Below are 20,357 nucleotides of genomic sequence, written 5' to 3'. Positions count from 1 at the left end.
AATAAATCCTATGTCCAATATAAATATGAACATTAAAATCAGTACGATACAGCGCCCAAAGAGGCTTTAGATAAAGGATTTGTTTAAAAGCCTCACAACATTGTATTTCCACGATATTCTGTGGAGAATATTAAAAGATGGAAATGAATGAAGTTACAAGTATTACGTAAGCAGATTTAATGCAATTTATCCCCCCCCCCCCTCTTGTTAGCTAAAATAAGCAAAGGTCTCAAAAATTATAGTACATAAACGTATTAATTTTTTGTAGGGATTCTCAAAGTTAATTTATCGGACGCACGACAATTGCCACTAGCCGAACACAGCTAGATTGATTTTTCTATGTGCGCAAATAACACTCCTACGGTTAAGACAAACATCATAATATCATATGTGGAACCAGCTGCCGACCGACATATTTCCATACCAATTCGACTTAGGGTCCTTCGAGAAAAGAGCGTAACATTTTTTAAAACGCCAACGGCTATGAGAGTGTCCATGGGCGGCGGTATCACTTAACATCAGATAAGCCTCCTATCCGTTTGCCTTACAAAAATCATAATGAAACTTGTGAGCTTATAATTAAATTCTAAACATTTTTTATTAAACATTTCCTTAAGAATCTTGCTACAAGTGCGCATGTGCAATAGTACATTTGACTCGTTCGGTTGTTTATGAATTGTTACGAATTGACTCGAACCACTTCCCGAAGTGGAATGGTCGGTTCGGAGTAGGGAATAGAATATAAAAGAGGTTGTAACACATGAGCACAGGCAATTCCTTTGTTCAAGTTTGAAGTTATAGTTTACCTTAAATCAGTGAAGTAAATAATAGTCACCAGTATTTTATTTTCTACCCTAAGAACAAGATCAACTAGTCTTTACAACTGGAACAACTTTTTCTAACTGGAATGTCTGATGGCATATGTCATAGACATAGAAAGCTAACACAACCAAATGACTTATTTAAACTGAATTTAGTTTTTAGCTCGGATATATTTAAGCCTAAGACTTGTTTAAGCTATCGGGAAATATGGTTAAAATGAGTATTAAGAATATTCATAGCGCAAAATCACCTGCATCATGAACATACACACACACTTTCACGTACATACCCTCACTTTTACACCATAACACATTACAGCAAAATTAAGTATTACTTAGTTAAATGTATTCAATATTTTTTATTGTTTTTTCCGTCATTATGTATTCCCCTAGCTATATTTTTGTTTGTATATGTTTCATATATAATTTTTGATAGCAATAGGATAACGATATAAATGATGGAAGAAACGGCTGCATTCTGAGGACATATACGGACAGAATAGTTTTTTGGATAAAATACATAGTTCATAAAATATGTATGCCGTCATCTATATCCGTTAACAATCATAATATTTTTAATACCAACAGTGTTCCAACAGTACTCTTCATTTAACCGTAATATAATATACTGTTAAATAATTAATAGAATACTTACGAGTGCAACGGAGTTATTATTCTGCTGTAGCCATCTAAGTATCGCGCTTGCCGTGGTGAAATCTGGTCTCGGTGGTGGAGGAATGGCATGTTGGAGCGACGAAGCCAACTGTTGGGCCAATTCTAAAGCACGACCTCTGGCTTGTCGACCTGGACCTGTTGTACCACCCGGGCCTGTTCCTCCCGCTTCTGCAATACAAACCCGCGGGTTATTGCCTTAAAAAAATGACAGGCGCAATATTTTTGATATTGGTTTATATTTTTGAGGTTTATATAAAATAATATGTACATTTACATTCCCTATACTCAACTAAGGTAATGTATTCTTTGTCTATATAAATTATACATTATAATTAACAAGAAACAATTTATAACAGTTTGTATTATTGCGTTACTTTATTTTAATTTGGAACTCAAAGAGGTGAATCAGATGAAATCATAAAACTGCAACCAGTACTAGGAATACTTTGATAAAATATGAAACGCTATCTGTGTGAAAAATCTTACAACTCAAAACTAAAAGTTTCCATACAATTTTTTAAGAATCACTTACTGATATTTTAAATTAATAGTAAAGTAATCCCTCCTAAGACATGGTAGAATGGTTACACGTTTATAGAAAACGCGTTGTAGGAATATTCTAGCGTAACTCCAATAACGCGTTATGTACAAATGATTCAAGTTCAACTTTTCTGGTATAAGGGCATTTAAATCGGAAATATGTTATGAATGAAATAAGTGCGTACAACTCAATATAAATGTCACAGGACAGGCATATAACTTATGAAATCCCCGCTTAATATGAAAATACGCTATAAAGAGGACCATGTTATAATGTATCCTATTTTACATAACATCAATGAATAGGGATTAGGAAACTTCCTAGAAACTGAAATAGTTAAATTTGGAACGGTTTTAACAATTGAATATCACTTGTTACTTAATTTTCGTGGAAATAAAGAATTAAAATTTAAAATAATTTAGTATTTATTTATATTTTTACCCTCTTACCATGACTCTCAGTGAACTGATATTTATTTTAAATCTCTATACACCAATCCTGAACCTAACTCATTACTGAAACAAATGAGGTAACGGACGTGAGTCCTTATAACGAACTGCTGGTAATTGCAACAAGTTTTAAGTGATGTGTGCCAAATTAATGAACCTTAGTAGGATTATACGTGAAAATCACGTTTCTATGAAATGAGCTAATTGAGGTCTTGGGCAACCTGTAAATAAAATGGTTGTTGGAGAAACATTTGACGTACAAATACTGTGTTTTAAGTTTGTGTGACAAATAATTCAGCCTGAAGAACGAAGCGGAAAACTAATTGCAATAATTTTAATCAATGCGTAAGTGTTAGTTGAACATAAGTTACTGGTAAAAAAGAGTTTAGTGTAAGTGTTAGGTGAACACAAATGTTAGGTGACCAGAGTGTTAGTTGTTTAAATTAAATAAAAAACATATGTTTCGTTAGGCTAAAAGTATTTATCAGTTTACACTATAATAAACTAAGTATCAAAAAAATGGGTGTAAAAGGTTGGATATAGCACAAAAAGGCTGGGAAAACCTGGTCTAAGGCCATTTTTATCCACAGTATGAGAGAGTTTTAAACGCGCACATAGAAAGTCCATTGGTGCACAGCCGGGGTTCGCATTTATTTGTCGCACGCTCAAGCCACTGGGCCGACAACATACATTTATAAATCTAATATAAATCTTGAATATGCTCATACCACTAATAAACACGTGAGTAAAATATATTATGTCGTTTGAATACAATTAGCTTGCGAGTGGTGTGTGCAAAATTGAATCTAAATTACAAGCGGATGAAATAAACCCCTTATGAATATGATTGTTTATATATGAGAGAATGTGTCATGTTAATAATTATTAGAATAGATTTGTAATTATTGTAAATATTTCAGTATAGAGTAGTTTTAGCCTAGTGGCTCCTACCGGCTATGAACCAATGGATGTTCTTTCTATGTGGGCATTTAACATTCGGCCAAACAGTGAATCAATGAATGCTTCGAGAGGAAACCGGCTTATTTTAGATACAAAAAGTCATGGGTGTGTGTCAGGCACAGGAGGCTGACCATATTAAATTGGTTTATAAAACACGAAACAGATACAGGGGCCCAGACCAAAAAACGTAGTACCGCTACTGATTTATTTATTCAAATGTATCAATAACTAATTTAATTGAAACTTTTGTCGTGTAATTAACTTGATTGTTATACATTTTTATAAGCCGTTTTTAATTAAAATATTATAATATCCATTTTCAATTATTCTCATGAAAGGAAACGAAACAAGAGGCAGAATTAAAACACATTGTACAAATGATTTTTTGTGAGGAAAAATATAGGAACAATAGGTTAATTATCTCCGGTGCCGGAGGCGAGTAATGGCAACATCTCAATGTATTATTTAATAATGCCACAAGTCTATGTGACCCAATAAAATTGATACTAAGTTTAAGTTGACAAGGTGCCAGATCAGGGTTTTAATCATATGAAGTACCAACCCATGTCCCCTGGGTTATATATTTCCGCATTGTTTTATGTATGACCCACCTTGAAATAAAATGTTTAAACAACTTTATTTCTCATTACAATTTTTTTTTTTTGAATTAATACGAACGAGACACACGTCGCCATCAGTCTTCCTAATTTTTGTCTTCTAGGCTAAATATGATATCTTTAATGCGATTTTGATTGGTTAAACGCTGGGAATTTTAGATTGTAATTGATTAAATAATTGCACACCCTCATACTTAAAAGACTTCTTCAAATAATTTGTACGCGGTTTCGGCAAGATAAGCAATCTCGCTCGACGAGTATTGCATGTAATGGTGTGTTCGATTTTTCTTTATTAGCTACTATGGAGAGTTATTTATTTATTTATTTATTTATTAAGATACATGTGCTATAAAGATAATATACATCATCGATTAGTGATTAGGAAATTCTGGTTTCCTCAGAGAACTATGTCGCACATTTAACACATTGAATGCCTAAACCATGGATACAAAGTAATAGCCGGAAACCAAAACATTTTATAGCGAATTTTCGATTAAGAATGATTTTGATTACCAATGTTTAAAAATATGTATTCATACAAAAAAAAACATTTTTCGGATTCGAGTAGTCGACTATGTCGAGTGCAGAATACTAGGATCCGAGAGTCATAGTGGGCGGCACTGTGGCCCTGCTCCACTCGGATCCGAGAAAAGAGCACTTAATGTGTTAAACTAAAAAAACTAAAAATAGTACGGGTTTAAGTATTCGAAGGTTTTATCGGATCAGTCTAGTACTTCAATATACGGTATAAAGCCATCAGATTATGTCTGCCACGCTGTCTACACTTATACATCGATCGGCTTTAACTACACCGAGGTAATGCCTAACGTTCCTTGCTGGAAATTCCTTTTGCACCGCTACGAAGCTTATGCAACAAAATTCCGACTTGTGAATATGCAATTTATCGAAAGTCTTAAAATACCTTGAATTTTATTTAATTTGTACATAAATTTAGACATTCTTGAAATCCAGTCTTACGTATCGATAAAAGTTATATATAAGAAATCGACATATCATGAATGCGATTACTTCAGATTAGATTATTTTATGCACTCATCTCACACATTCATCAATCACTATTAATTTTGATTTAAATTAATCATATCGTGACTTGCCCGAAATTTTATTACACACACGTGTGCAATTACGACTGGTAATTAAAATATAAAACCCGTTAGTTAAATGAAAGTACCCTCTGGTTAATAAAGCATTTTTCCCGCAGCGTTTATCTATACTATATATAATAATATTATAAAGAGGAAAGGTTTGATTTTTTGTTTGTTTGTTTGTATGAATTGAATAGGCTCCGAAACTACTTGGCAGATTTGAAAAATTCTTTCACTGTTGGAAAGCTACATCATTCCTGAGTGACATAGGCTATATTTCATTTTCAAAAAAATAGGCATCCTTACTAAAATTACGATAACATTAACATTTGTTTATTATTTGATACAATTCTAACAGATGGCGCTGAGTTAAAGGTAGTAGTTTGGCAAGACGACGTTTGCCAGGTCAGCTATCAACAATACTTTGCAAAGTTGACAGCAACTTAGAACCAAAATTTACTACGAACTTAAATTCGGTGCCCTTCAGCGAACTTCAATAACACGGAAGTTTATAATGAACTTTTTAATGTAATGTCTTTAATATTGTTTTCACAATAAAAACTTTACGGGTTCCACAGCTGCGGTCCTGTGAAGGAAGATTTAATGTAGCTATATAAAATGTTCTGTGCAAAGCCTAGATCATTAGCACTAAGTGCTTATATACAACTGAATATCACAACTGTTGATATTTTATTATCAAATCCTTAATTAAAAGTAAGCGTACCCGTAACAGCAAAGTTTCCTATTAACATGACAAAATGAGAAAGTTTAATTTAAACAGGTTAATCAAAAGTACCCTCAAAAAAGTTTTGTTTCCCTTATTACATTTTTAATAGTAGTGGATTTGATATACTTTTGTATTTTTTTATTATTTCCTGTATCCGAAATACTGTTTCTGTAGATTGACATTATTTGCCAAAGCATGTTTTCGAAGATATATTTAGATTGTATCTACTATTCGCTAGTCCTTTGTGTATTCGTCAAGATATGTATTTGAGTTTCTTCATTTTAAACATATTTTCACAAATTAAAACATTGCAACCGTACCCCTATCCATGTTTAGAAAATCAGCTAATCAGTATAACTAAAATTAAAACACGTATTTATTATTAAATAAATAAATAAATTATTCGTAGTAAAACACGATTCAGAGATAGTAACCAGGTAAATTTAAGCACGTCAATAGGTCACAGACATAACGATTAGATTCAGCATTGTATGTAAACATTTTCAACATAGTGATTGCAATGTCGTCGAAATTATTGCAGTTGCAGAAATAACAGAACGAGGGAATTGTACCCGCGATGGAACAATGACTCTCTCGCTTCGGGCACGAAAACAAAAAACACGCCATCAGGTTTTTCTTTTCATTACATTGCGGATATCTAGTACGATATTTTTAAAGGAAATTTTTATGTACATTATTGTTTATAAAATAAATGCTGCGGAATTTCCATGTACAACTTTATTGTATATATAAAATAAATGTTGTCTGCCATTACTATTTGTAATTACTTTAGTGGTAATAAAAAGCTTTATATTATATAAAACCCCAGATTGTATCGAATTAAAAGCTACTAAATGTTTTCACTGAGGATTTGGTGACAAAATATACTATAGGCAACATTCTCTAAGTTAAGTAATAAGCATAGTAAAGCAGTACTTAGCTAATTACACGACAGTAAACAAGATATTATTGCTAAAGTCATAAGTCAAGATTGTTATGAACCAACCTACAAAGGGCTCCCATAGGTGCAATGTCTTAATAGTTGAAATTACATACATGAGTTTCCTTTATAAATCAAAAGTATCTTAGTAATGGAGGGCAGATTAAATTTACAGTTTCGGAGATAATAATAAACGAGAGATACAATTATCGATTTTAATTGTAGTATGTATATTGATATTGTCTTCTCGTAACTATGAATCACCGATATAGACATAATAAAATCATTATATACGGTTTTTTTAAATAAATTTAAGAAAAGCTGTGTAAAAAGGCTTACTATAAAGTTAGCGATTATCTAGTTGATAAAAGGACCTGGGACTAGTACTAGGCAGGCTACTTCTTATTAATTTGCTATATTTGTTTTAAAAATAAGTGTTGTTTGATTTTTGAGTACCGAGAGTTTTTTACACAGGCTTTTTTTCTCGGCCTACACCCACTGTCTGCTTTACGGATGAGTAAGGAAGCCTACAGGTTACCTCTCTATCTTATGTTCCATAATAAACATATTTAATTTTTTTATTTTATTGTTTTTCTACATTTATTATTTTATTTAAAAAAAACATACGTTGGGGTATCTGCGACTCGGCTTCAACGTCGAACAGCCCATGGCCACAGACATCGAACATCCAACACCTGGTCACATGGTTCGGCCATTGCCAACACCCCGGCATCACTCACAATTCACATCACACACAGCACCACTATTTGTAATCAATCGGTTACACTATTAAGATAATCTTAAGACTGGAAAATATAATACAATTTGTAGTACATACGATTAGTATCGCAATACAGCGAGGAAATACTGCCAGTTTTAAATGTACCTAGCCAACTAAACTTTTTAAATAGTATTTTGATTATTATAATGAAAATAAAAACACAAATTGACGGCACATAAACAGATATTCAGTACCAGCATATAAATCCTAATCCTAAAGCTTTAATTATCATTTCAAAGCTCTGTCTCATGTAACTCGTGCTTTAGATGAAACTCGTGACTACAATACCATCGCTATATATATGCATCGTAGACTAGACTTTTTACTACAGCTCAGAAAATATCAGACGTCTTCCTCATACGACACACAATACGGCTTATCGGGATTACTCGCTCCTTCACGAACAATAGGGACTGGGGTCAATGGGGGTGTTCTGATCGAAATCCGTGTGAAAAATACGAACCTGTTGAATGGCAGACACTAGACATTGCCGTAGAATGTCAAACAAAAGGGAAAGAGTATGTATATTGAAGAGTACTTCACACGAAGGAATACCTATACACAAAAGTTCTACGTACGAGGAAGTACTTATTTATAATGGCATTTATTACAGTATAGAATTCAAATTATGAGTAACCAACAAACTTCTAAGGATAATATTAGATCCGTTAGTAAATATTTGAGAAACGGCCGTCTGCGATAGGCTATGTCGGAAAAATTGAGCATTTTACATTCCAAGTGAGATTAAATTCTCTATCCAGCCTGGTTTCTTTGTAGATGTATTTATATCTCTGTTTCCTTTACGTGAAAGCCTCCAATTGTGCCTTTTGATATTTGGCCTCCTACAATGACGTATTTCTTATCGAAATCTTCTTTTTTTTCTTTATTTTACAAAATAATACATATTACAATATGTTACAGTAGAAAACCGCTTATGATTTTTATTATGATTGTTTAAAAAAACTGATGTATTGTTTCAAAGAAATTCATATTTTGCGTTATTCTTAAGTAGAACAGTTAATAAGGGAAATAATAATCAATCTTATTTTACTGTAATCTGATTTGATATTTGATTGATAGAAAAAATAATAATAATTTATTTAATAAAATACTTATTCATTTAGATTTAATAAAATCTGATTTTTAGGTCAGATATTATAAAGTATGTATACATAAATATATTAAAATAACGATAACATACTATAAAACTAAGTAAAAATAAAAATGTCATGTAACTAACAATGTTTGATTAATTAAAAATATATTAATATGATTTTTTGCGCGAAATACGCGTATGTCACAAACGACACGTGCGAACGACACGCGTGTTGCGGCCGACTGGCGCCATTTCACCCTCTGTTCAACAGTTAGCACCCCTTGCTCCCCTGCATTTACCCGCTGGTTTAAATTTTGTTGCTGTCAGTAATATGAAGTTAGTTTGCATTCAAAATAACAGTCCTATTAGTTGTCAAACTTTAAGTAATCGTGATTAACGGTAAACAGATTAAATAAGGGTATGATAAAAGTATTTTAGATTATATACAAATTCGTTTTTTATATAGCATTCAAATAGGAATGTATATTTTTATAAATTCCTCAAGGCATTAAGACGGTTAAGTCAAACGGTCAAACATTAAAAATAAATACAGTAAATGTACTTTAAGGACAATTTTTTTATTTATTTCAATTATAATTGTCAAAATCATTATATTTAGAAATGTTTAATTTTACAACTGAAGCAACAAATTCAATTATAATTTGAGTCAAGTATATCTTAATACCCATCAACAAAATCATCTGTGTTTCGGCTCTATAACTTTTATATGCTAACTGAATGCAACATGACTAAACTAAGAAGAGAAGTAGTTTTAAATCATCCTAAAAGACTTATTTCAATGAAGCTTGATAAAAACAACAATTTTGAATCTTTAAACATAGATGTTCATGACCTAATAAGATAACTAAAAGAAATGTCTATACTATTCACTGTGCAAATCTTATCTCATCAAAATTTTGACCTTGTGTTTCTTGTGAAAATAAAAGCAATTATTAATAAAATTACTTTGTTTGAAAGTTGCTTCAACAGTTTCAAAGTTTGATCTTTTCATCAGTTAGTTTGTAGAAAACCCTGTTTCTTTAATGAAATTAGAGAAACAACAGAAAAATTACTTTGAAATTAAAACAAGATTAGTAAAATAACGGGCTTTTGACAAGGGTTAAGGGTTTACTATATATTGTAAAGAAGGAACTAACCAGCTATGATTCCATCCATCTGTTCTAGAGCAGCTTCAAGCAGCTTTGCAGGATCTGAATCTGCTGATGTTGGATTATTGTCGCCATCGACCTGCGTGGTCCTTCCCATCACACTTTTGAGAAATAACTATTTTGGAACGTACTCGCAAAACTACATAAAATATTAATTAATAACTTTACAAAAAGTTTAGTCAAAACTTTTTTGGCTCAACAACTTTTTTGTCACATTAATTCGAGGAAATTGACATATGACAATTTACTGTCAACAGGTAATATCAAAATGTAATGTAATGTTATCTGTGATGTAGTTTATAATAATAATTTACGACACATGGATATATAAATTGCATTTTTAATTCTGTTAGCTTGAGAAGATTTAAAGCGTAACACCCCTTAAACGTCTTTAACACACCCACATGGCTCTTGGCGTTGCATGTGTCCATGGGGTGCACTAGGCATTTATTTCAAAGTGCTTTTTCGTCTCCCCCATCCCATTTACAATATTACTGACAATGGCGTCAGTGTCCAGTGACACTGCAATTTAACCCTGCAGGCTGCCGCCATTTAAAAGGTAAATTACCTACTAGCCTTACTGCTACTATGACTTCTATCTGTCATATCAGAGCTGGGACCTTATAACTTTACAGATTGAATGCTTTGCAACATAGATAATTTGTTGCATTGTATCTAAAACTCCATTTATTTCCACAATAAATAAAAACCACCATTTTATCTCATATTTTATTTAGACCCTTTACCAAATTATTTTATTATAAGTAAATAAATTACAATATTCGGTAATAAGTACCAATCCTTTTAAACCCTAGACAATATTTTGTAACAAGATGACATTCACAACTGCAAATAAACTTTACCATAAAAACAAGCTAAACAGCCACTTGCAAATATTGCGCTATATAAATAAATAACATTGAACTTTATGTAAATATATCTGTGAGAACAGTTTAACACACACATCTAAATACTTTTTAATATAAATTTCGAAACGATTTAATTTATTACTGATCTAAGGCACAATCTTCTATGATATCATTTACTATCACTCAGGTTACAAAGTTGGTTTCTCATAAAATTTATACCCCCTATCTTAGTAGTATGTTAATAATTAGAAATAAGATTAATATATTATAACGCAATAAATTTAACAGCAAAATATCAACGATCTTCTCCATCTACCTACCGTAATGTTTTATTCTTAACTACATTGTTACACACATAACAACTAAAACAAAAAAAATTAAATGTTGGTAAGCTGTATTTTGGTATTAAGGTGAGGACTGCTATTCTACGATACGTCTATGAATAAAATGAATATGAACGTAATTAAACTCAATTCTAGCCTACAGGCCCATAAAGGCATCAATTTCAGGTCAAAAAGTATAGAACGTAGTAAAACCATAGTGTCAGAGACAAGGAAACATAGCATAAGAGCTAATTATAATCGTACAGGTCTTTATCAATTTGAATATATTTCAAAATAAATGAAATTGCTTTCTTGCCCCTGCTAATACACTACATTCTCATAAACACTTAATTACAAATTGAGGGCCAAATTTTTCAAATGTTAAAGATGTACGTCACAGTTTAACAATTGAAAAATCAAGGCCAAATATCTTATATTTAACTCACGTTTGACTTATATTGGATGATTTGAATACTGCTCTGTATCGTTATAAATTGACAATGTACAATCACGACAACTAAGATACTACCACACGATAAAGCATTTACATGAAAACCGCAACATCCAAAAATCGAAGCCTACCCCCTCTTCAATTCTCTAAACTAATTAAACCTCTTGTTATTTGTAAATATTTTCACTTATCTGTTCTTATCTAACGCTTATAAATATATTATCTCTATTAAATAGTAAAGGCAATATCTATCTTTAGACGTGGACGGATTAAGTGAAGGCGCCCAATGGGGTTACCATCAATTGGTAAACTTCCCTAAGCTAAGCCACGGCGCGACGGTAGGGACCGAAAAACATCAAGTCTACAACAAAATCAACAAAGAGGAAAAATGTATCTATATAATAAATAATAAATATGTGTTGTTCCATCAGGTAACTCACTAGGTCCATTGGACGTCACCGCGCGCTGCGGCTCTTACACTAATAGCATTTAAAACAAAACAAAGACATCTAAACAAAATACTGTTATAAAATCCTTCATAGACAACTAATTAAGTAGGCTAACAATGACTTATAGCTCCAATCAAATGTCAGAAAAAGCCAGTATGAGAGTAGATTTTTAAGTTTTAAATGTTTTGTTTTAACAGTATTTTATTTAAACATCAAAAAGACAATAGACACTTCGTTGGTTAACAATTTAAGTTCCATCTAAACGATTTCGTTAACTTAACAGGCAAGACCACAACCGATATTAAGTACTTATCGTCTATACTATAAGGAATGTTTTGTATTAAGCCAAAACTCACCTGCAAGTACCGAAACTAACCCCAATGCAGTTAATGCAATCTTTAAATTTAAAAAAGGAATGCTTAGAAGTTGAATAGACTATAGAATGATTGTATAACTGCATTAGAACTCATAAATAATATATTAATCTGATAACATTTAAATATCTTAAATTTTCTCTAATAAATAATTTGCATAAAATATTTCTCTGTTGAGCACATTTGGCGCAATAATTAATAGCTGTTACATCGCTTATATTAAGTAGTTTTATATTTCCAATTCAAATACCTACGAGGGTATATATAGGTGCACCAAAAAGCACGCATTACAATGTTACAAGATAATTTTGTGCGAATCGCTTGCACCGAATTGAACCCACTCCTTGAGCCTTGAAAGTATTGAGCAATATATTACTGAGCGTCTACACGCTCGCTGAATAGTGAGGCGAACGAAGAGAAAAGCGGAAGTGTTGCCAACAACAAATACGAAAGTAAAAAAAGTGTAAGTTAGCACTAAACATGAGATAAAACGCTACTCAAATCCCGTGCAAAATTCTAATGCGCTTCAAAACGGCGCTAAAAAGGCACTGATTATGTGAAGTGCTGTTTTTTCATAACTCACTAAACCTTCTTTGGCGAATGAAAAGAAAAGCGGTGTTGCCAAGGTGCTACAAATACGAAAGTCGAAAAAAGTGCTAGATTATAACAAGAAAAATCAGCGCTGTTTTTCCATAACTCTAAGTTTTTTTGTAGAAATTCTTCAAGCTATTCGCCTCACCATACGTGGGTTCCTTATACTTTCAACTAAATCACGATTTATGGACCACTTAAGTACGATATCCCATTTTAGAATATAAATAAAATAACAACAAAAATCAACTTGTACATTAAGTATAGTCGTGGACTTGCATCATATGCGTAGAAAATAAATAGAAACGGAAAATTTTAAATTCCGGTCATCACATTTAGGCTTTGCCATAATAAAATATTGAATAGTGAAATGTAAAAATATATTAATTTGTACACGCATTAAACATTTGTAAAATTCACTATCGCACCACAATAGATATTTGTATATCACTATACATAAGTACACAAAATAAATAAATAAAATCTTTTATGATAAACAATATTCCCCGCCAGAGGCCATAAGTCAATCTCATTAAATGGAATGCACTCGTTGCAATTCGGAATGTTTAAATTTCACTTCGATAATTTCCGACAGGTCCCAAACACTAAATTATTAACCGATTTAGTACTAAAATATCCATAAAAATATCTTTACTTGCACCACAATTTGGTAAACCAGTATGATCCTTCAAATGAGTTAAGTTCCAAATTCAAATTGTCATGAAGCAATATTTGACATGGACAGTCCATTTTATAAACCTATAACATAACTTCACATCTTAACATATGTCTTACTAACATTGTTAAAAGTTCAGCAGTACAAAAACAATTGAGTATTGCCTAAAAAAAACGCGTCCATATTCTACTCCCGTCTTCTTCACACTTATTTAAAAAGCAAGACACGATATAATAAAAACAATTTGGAACAAGTTTGAATTACATCTGAACTTGTTTTAATAGGTGCACAAAAGATAATACCGTGTTTACCATTTATATAAAATTAATTTCACGATGGTTACAAATACAGTACAATCTATAGTACACATTTTCACCGAAAAAGCATTACCGTCCTACAACAAAATAATAAATTAAATTTGGAACATTGCCAATCAAGCCAATTCCCATTCATAACATCCAATACAACAATACCATAACTTTAAATTTGGAACATCTGTTTTCGATACTGCTGTTCTTTTCTTATCCATTCGTAATGAGGCAAACATTAAATTTGAATTTGGAACATTTCAAAAACGGCATTCCTTTCCACAAAAGGAACACACAATTAACCATTTGAGAGAAACATTTAAAGTACCATACCAGCTTCCACTTTAGCTTCGGGGGGACGTATCAGCAGTTCGAAGATCTTCCTAGATAAAGAGATAAATACCTTCGAATCGCTCACGTGTAGTGCTTATATCATTGCGTCCCCCCAGCAAACAGTCATTGGTGGCTTTTGGACAGTAGATGCGAGTTGAATTCGTAAACATTGCAGCATTGTTCGCCGCAAATGTTGCATTTCCATGGATTTGAGTCGCAATGGCAACCCTTGTGAAGGAAATATAGAGTCGAATCAGGGAATGTGATAGAGCAGAATGTGCAGACAAGAGAAGATGGTAGTAGGGCGTCGCCGTGGGTGGACGTTATTATGCCGCCTTCGCTTGGTGATGCACGGGCCTGTAATCATTTTATTAAATTTTGATAAAAATCTAAAATTACTTAAACGAAGCTGGAAAAATTGTCTGAAGAGTGCCTGGTGGAGCTTTGCCTTACGTACGCTTTCTACTTAGGCTTAAAGAAATATGTTTTATTTTTTAGTATTAAGTTACTGTAAGAGTTAAAAGTAAGGAAGTAATTAAATGTTAGGCAAAGATCAACAGCCTGTTTGCTGTTAGACACTCCTCTTAGTCCCGCTCCAAGAGAATAAAACGTCAGAGGAAAGACGAAAGTTTGTTTTTGTCAAACGGACGTTATATGACGTATGACACGTGTCAACAATGGGCTATTGACGTTGACCAATGACAATTCACGATCGTTTTGTCTTTCGGTTTACATTCTAACTTTTACTTGAACCTATGAACTGTTTCTTTTTTACCCGTACTAGACTATGTAAAGTTAGTAATTCTTTTTTGGGGAAAGGGATACTCTTCTTTAATAAAATCCCAGAGGCTCTTTTATCTCTGCCTTTAATTAAATTTAAGAAATGTATTAAAGAAAAGCTGTGTAAAAAGGCTTACTATAAAGTTATTGATTATCTAGTTGATAAAAGGGCCTGGGACTAGTGCTGGGCAGTTGTTTTAAATATTGTTTGATGATTTGCTTTTTTAAAAGAGTACCGAGAGTTTTTTACGCCGGCTTTTTCTCTCGGCCTACACCCTCTGTCTTTGCCGATGAGTAGGGATGCCTACAAGTTTGAATTGATTGATGTGGAATAAGTGATACCTAGAAGATCTTATGTTCCAAAATAAACGTATTTTATTTTATTTTTATTTTTTTACTTTCACAAAAACTAACCGGAACCACCAACATGAGTTTACCACGTAACCTCAACAGCCATCAATAATAACTCAATAAAATTTGTAACAATTGACTAGCATTGGAGTTGCAAGGAACCATAATGACGTCATCCAACGATGATCCATATAAAAAGTCTAAAAACGCTTCAATAACCTTAGGATTTATGTTGAAGTTACGTTGTACGAAAATTCAATATTAAAATCGGTATTATAAACTGAAATTAATAAATAAAATAATAACTTTTTAATAATCATTCATGCATACGATACCTATATTCAACCAACGAATGTCCATAAAACATACGCAAAATACAAGTATACCAAACATCCGTTAGTTAAATATTGGAACCGGGCGTTAATACTAACATTTGAGCCACGCGAGCGTCCACGCGCTGAGATTCTACGGCGTAAGTCTTCTCTAAGGAGGCTTTTGAGCGGCGAAACCTTTATAAGGTTTTTGAGACTCGATTTAACGTCTCGTTTTTCACCATTCCCATCTTCACCTGCATTCTCTTCCGCATTTGGCTCCTAAAACCCCAAACACCGAATTTCAGACATTTAGTAAACCCGGTCCAAATATTCAACTAACGGATGTCATATACATTACCATACGACAAGCTGTAAAACTATTTTATTATAGAGAACTCTATTTTTGTTAATGACATGTCAAACATTTAAAGAGCCCTCCTAGAAAACCCTTCAAAAGTTTCTTAAATCTTATGTCACTAATTTTATCCATTCAACCAGACATCCATTACTTGAACATAGTATTGGATATTCAAACACTGAGAACAAAATCTTATCTATGGGTCTATACCCATAGATAAGATTTTATTCTTAGCAAAAGATATACTGGGTCCTCTAAACAATGTTGAATGTACCGTTTATCAATTTTAAGTAAAAAGCACACAGAGATATATATTAATTTAATTATATTATATAGGATAATTTAATTTTAAATATTAAGTACTGTTTTTTGGGTAATTATCAATAACATTATTTATAAAAATTATGTATGCAAGCTTAGTGTCGCCTTAATGTAAGAACATCTATCAGCCTACATACCAACATTTCAACTTTTTACATTCAAGTTCAAGTATTACGTAAGCACTATTTTCTTATTTTGTGTTTATGTACTATGTATTATTTTTATAAGAGGAGGGGGTGGGATAAATATTGAAATATGGAACATTTTGCTATGCTACCCTAAAAGACCCTAACATAATTCACTGTATATCAATAAGGATATTAATTCATAAAATCTAATTTTAGTTTAATTTAATGACTATATAGTAAACAATAAGTAAATATGTAAAATAAATAATCATACTAACCTGTTTAATAGGTATAAGTGTGATTGATGGAGTGATGTTAGTCGGCAGGCCTGCAGAGAGTGAGCTACTTGCCACTGCGCTATCTCCTGATTGGGGTGAACTGGGGCCTTCCCCATTCACACGGGAATCTGAAATTATTAACATTATAAAACTTAACTTTTCCGCATTAATCTAAGTACATGCTCCTAATTTAACTGTGCCTATTGGGTGGGAAACAAAAATCTTGCGGATTTAAAGGGTTACAGAGTGCCAGATTCTCTTGTATGTACCTTTGATTTTAGAACAAAGCATAAATGTTTCTGTTTAATTTATAAGCGTAACACAAATATAACACAACAACATCAAAGGGATTGTGTCTTGATTCTTCGGTTTATTATCTGTATGTGTCTAAATAAATATTTAATAATTTTATAAAATATGTAATATAAAAAAATGCCGTCTAGATTAAAACATAAACTTCAGAGGTAGATCAAATATGGAATCTGCTAAGACATCAAAGCTTATCTTCATATTATATATATATGAATGATTTAAAAATATATCATGTTACATTATTGTTCTGTTGTTATTAAATAACAGTTTTATAACTGCTATTACAAAACAGGTTTAGATGAAACACAAAGATATGGTAAAGACTAATATTTTACATTAAAAGGAAAACAAGATAAAAGGAAAATCTAATTATGTACTATGCATTGATTATACCTAGGTACTATAAAGTTATAATTACCTGAATTGCCCAAATGACTCGTCTGTCCAGGGGAAAATGTTTCATTATTGTCTGCCATTGATATTTCAACGTGAGGGGTCAAATAGTGCATGGGTGGTGTCGCATTGTCAACCGATCTCTCTCCATTGCTGTCACCACTGTCTGAATAAGCTGCCGCAACTGATACCGATAGTCCGGACCCAAGAGCACCCAATGCATTTAGTGTACTAGGGTCCATTGTACCATCACCATATGCTGCATTTGCAATTCCAGCAGCCAAAAGGGAAACAGAGGTATTCCCAGGGCCTGGGTTGTCGAGATCAATACCGTGTCTGAAAATTTTGTATAAAATATAAGCTATATATAAAGATCTAATATGAATGATACAGTCGAACACTATGAGAATTTTCATACAGTAATTATGTAACCATATAAATTTAACTCTAGTTAGTTGCTTAACTACATTAAAACATTGTTTAGGAAACAAATAGGTGCAAGCTTTTCATAAAAAAATCAAAATCACCTAGTCATGATATAACTTATTCATAAAAATGAAAGTTACCTGTTAAAGAAGTGTACTCGTAGACTCTTCATAGTGGGCGCGCGGTAACTACATAGAGGGCAAGTTTTGACAAGGTCATGCTGACCTACGTGTTCATTCTGGAAATGGGCGCGCATCGCGATCTGGCGTTGGAAACCCCGATTGCAAATTGGACAATGATATGGCAAGCTTTTTGTATGAGTTGTAAAATGCTCAGCTAAGTGATCTTTCCTGAAGAATCGCTTCTGACAGACTCTGCATTCATACGGTTTGACACCAGTATGCCGCATTTTATGGCGACGCATATTGGCGCCATTTGAGAATTTCATATTGCACACATCACACTCAAAGAGTTTTCTGTGCGGCCGGGCATCAGTATTCTGAGCTGTGGCCACATTATTGTTGTCAGGGGAGCACTGTGCCATGTGAGTGTTTAGAGCCCGGGTACTTAGTGTACTGAAGCTATTACATGTTGTACATTTTAATAATGTACTATTATTTCGTTTGGGAGTCTCCTTACTTGGTGCCGCCACCTGAAAAATGCATTTTTCCTTCTAGTCTCCTTAGTATTACCTAAAGTTTTCATTCAAGAGAAATATGAAGTATTTCTTTTACCATATACTTAAATAAAAAACCAAACTTTTTACTGAGATTGTCAATGGCAAAATAAACGAACAATAAAAGATGAAATAATTTTAAAAGATGTTGGCTACATCTTGCAAAATTCTGTGCATCTGAGATAAGCTTAAAATTTTGGGCAAACTAGAACAAATACAAAATGAAAAGTAATAATTTCTATCTTATCCCACTTTGAAAATATTCAAAGTGGTACTTGTGGTATGTGTAGCTATCATAAATAAAAATATAAAACAAAACTTCTCCTAGATATCACATTTGTAGCACAATTTTTTTACAAAATATTAATTCAAGGCCATGAATTCCCTTGATAACAAGATTGACCTCATAGGGAAAAGATAAAATAATAATAGTAAATTATTACATCTAATTAATGTACAAAATATTCTTAATATTATATGTTTATAATAGGATAAGTATAACATTATGAAACACCTAGATCAGCTGTTAAACTTACCTAACTTTAAAAAAGTATTAATAGTTTAATTTTAGGATGGTTCCAAATATTTAAAAAACATTAAGGTTATTTAACTTATCTGTAGCTAATAAGACTTAACACATTTTTTTATGTAAGTATAAATTTGGACTTCCAACTTTTCAGATACTAACAAAAAGATGACATTTTTTTGCTGGCTATGTAAAACATAAACATAATATGAAATCAATGGAAAACAGTCCACTATGAAATCAACACTTGAGCTAAAATAACTGTGAACTGTCCCACTTTTACTATGCACACTGGGATGTGTTTTTGTATTACATGGACTTACTAACCGGTTCATTTTTAACAGGTAATGTATTTGGCGACACCGTGCCAGAATCGGCCTCTGTTTCCCCTTTTGATGACATCACATTAGTTCACGGCCTTTTGATCATCACTATCCCGCCTCACTTATCTAGAACTAAGACGTATTTACATTCAAAATGTTTCTTTATACAATAATAAAAAACGAGTAAGACTCCTAACTGATGAAGAGAATACACCTAGCAACCCATTCTTAAAGAATGGCGAGGTGACCTATTTACGAAAACATACGAATAAAATGATTTGCTAACACTATCTTTCCTATTCACGATCCACGACATTTAAATGTTTATTTTAACCATGTTATTTAGTTTTATTTGCACTTATTAATCACTTTATTACACTTACTTGCAAGTCCGTCTTAATACGTAGACACGCGACAGCCAGAACAGCGGTATTTTAGGGAGAGATCGCTATGTGGCCTAATTCAATACTTGAACTCTATGCACAAAATACGTGTTACGCGAATAACTGTAAATGCACGAATAAGTGGGCTTCCACTTCTACTTATTAAGAATTTATACATTAATTTTAATAAAAATCACAGAAAATATTTTATTTACAATAAAATTACTAATTTATTATTTTTATGAAACCCATTCCGTCGAACTATCTAATGGCCAACTATAAATCTAGATACCTACGGCTAACATACCTACACTACACTCTTCATGTCTACAGATAACCAAGTACGAAAACACAAAAGTTTTACATCACGATACTAGTACGTATTAGGACAGTAATTTATTAGGTTTGATACACAAGACAAAATGTTAGTCTGTTGCTCTTTACTTAAATAATCATCGGGAATTCTCGTAAGTGATTTAGATACTATAATTATAGAGTATTTAACAATATGTTTTTAAATATCATTTATAAA

At 32.4% G+C, this 20,357-nt stretch overlaps 2 protein-coding genes across 3 annotated transcripts in view; both read right to left on the bottom strand.

Annotated features, from left to right (window-relative positions):
• The window catches only part of LOC110996111 (liprin-beta-1), a 48,479-nt gene extending 38,378 nt beyond the window's left edge, over window positions 1–10,101 (bottom strand). The window contains exons 1-2 of the mRNA XM_045631867.1: window positions 9,871–10,101; window positions 1,477–1,664 (exon numbers count right to left, since the gene is read on the bottom strand). Coding sequence (XP_045487823.1) covers window positions 1,477–1,664; window positions 9,871–9,979 — 297 coding nt within the window. The 5' untranslated portion in view covers window positions 9,980–10,101. The remainder of the gene's footprint in view (window positions 1–1,476; window positions 1,665–9,870) is intronic.
• A 1,027-nt stretch (window positions 10,102–11,128) lies between these two features.
• Window positions 11,129–20,131, bottom strand: LOC111001715 (zinc finger protein ztf-16). 2 transcript variants are annotated; one of them, XM_022271708.2, is made up of 7 exons: window positions 19,826–20,131; window positions 19,447–19,574; window positions 18,058–18,569; window positions 17,517–17,827; window positions 16,787–16,914; window positions 15,819–15,980; window positions 11,129–14,613 (listed from the first exon to the last, which is right to left on the bottom strand). In XM_022271708.2, the coding sequence occupies exons 2-7, from the start codon at window positions 19,519–19,521 to the stop codon at window positions 14,380–14,382; spliced, it is 1,422 nt and encodes a 473-aa protein (XP_022127400.1). In that variant the 5' UTR covers window positions 19,522–19,574; window positions 19,826–20,131; the 3' UTR covers window positions 11,129–14,379. The 2 variants fall into 2 exon arrangements, with proteins under 2 accessions (XP_022127400.1, XP_022127402.1); XM_022271710.2 differs by lacking the exon at window positions 15,819–15,980.
• Window positions 20,132–20,357: the final 226 nt, after the last annotated feature.

The sequence above is a fragment of the Pieris rapae genome, chromosome 17 (genome assembly GCF_905147795.1).
Source record: "Pieris rapae chromosome 17, ilPieRapa1.1, whole genome shotgun sequence".
Classification (NCBI taxonomy): Eukaryota; Metazoa; Arthropoda; class Insecta; order Lepidoptera; family Pieridae; genus Pieris; species Pieris rapae.
This window is presented reverse-complemented; position numbering and strand designations above follow the sequence as displayed.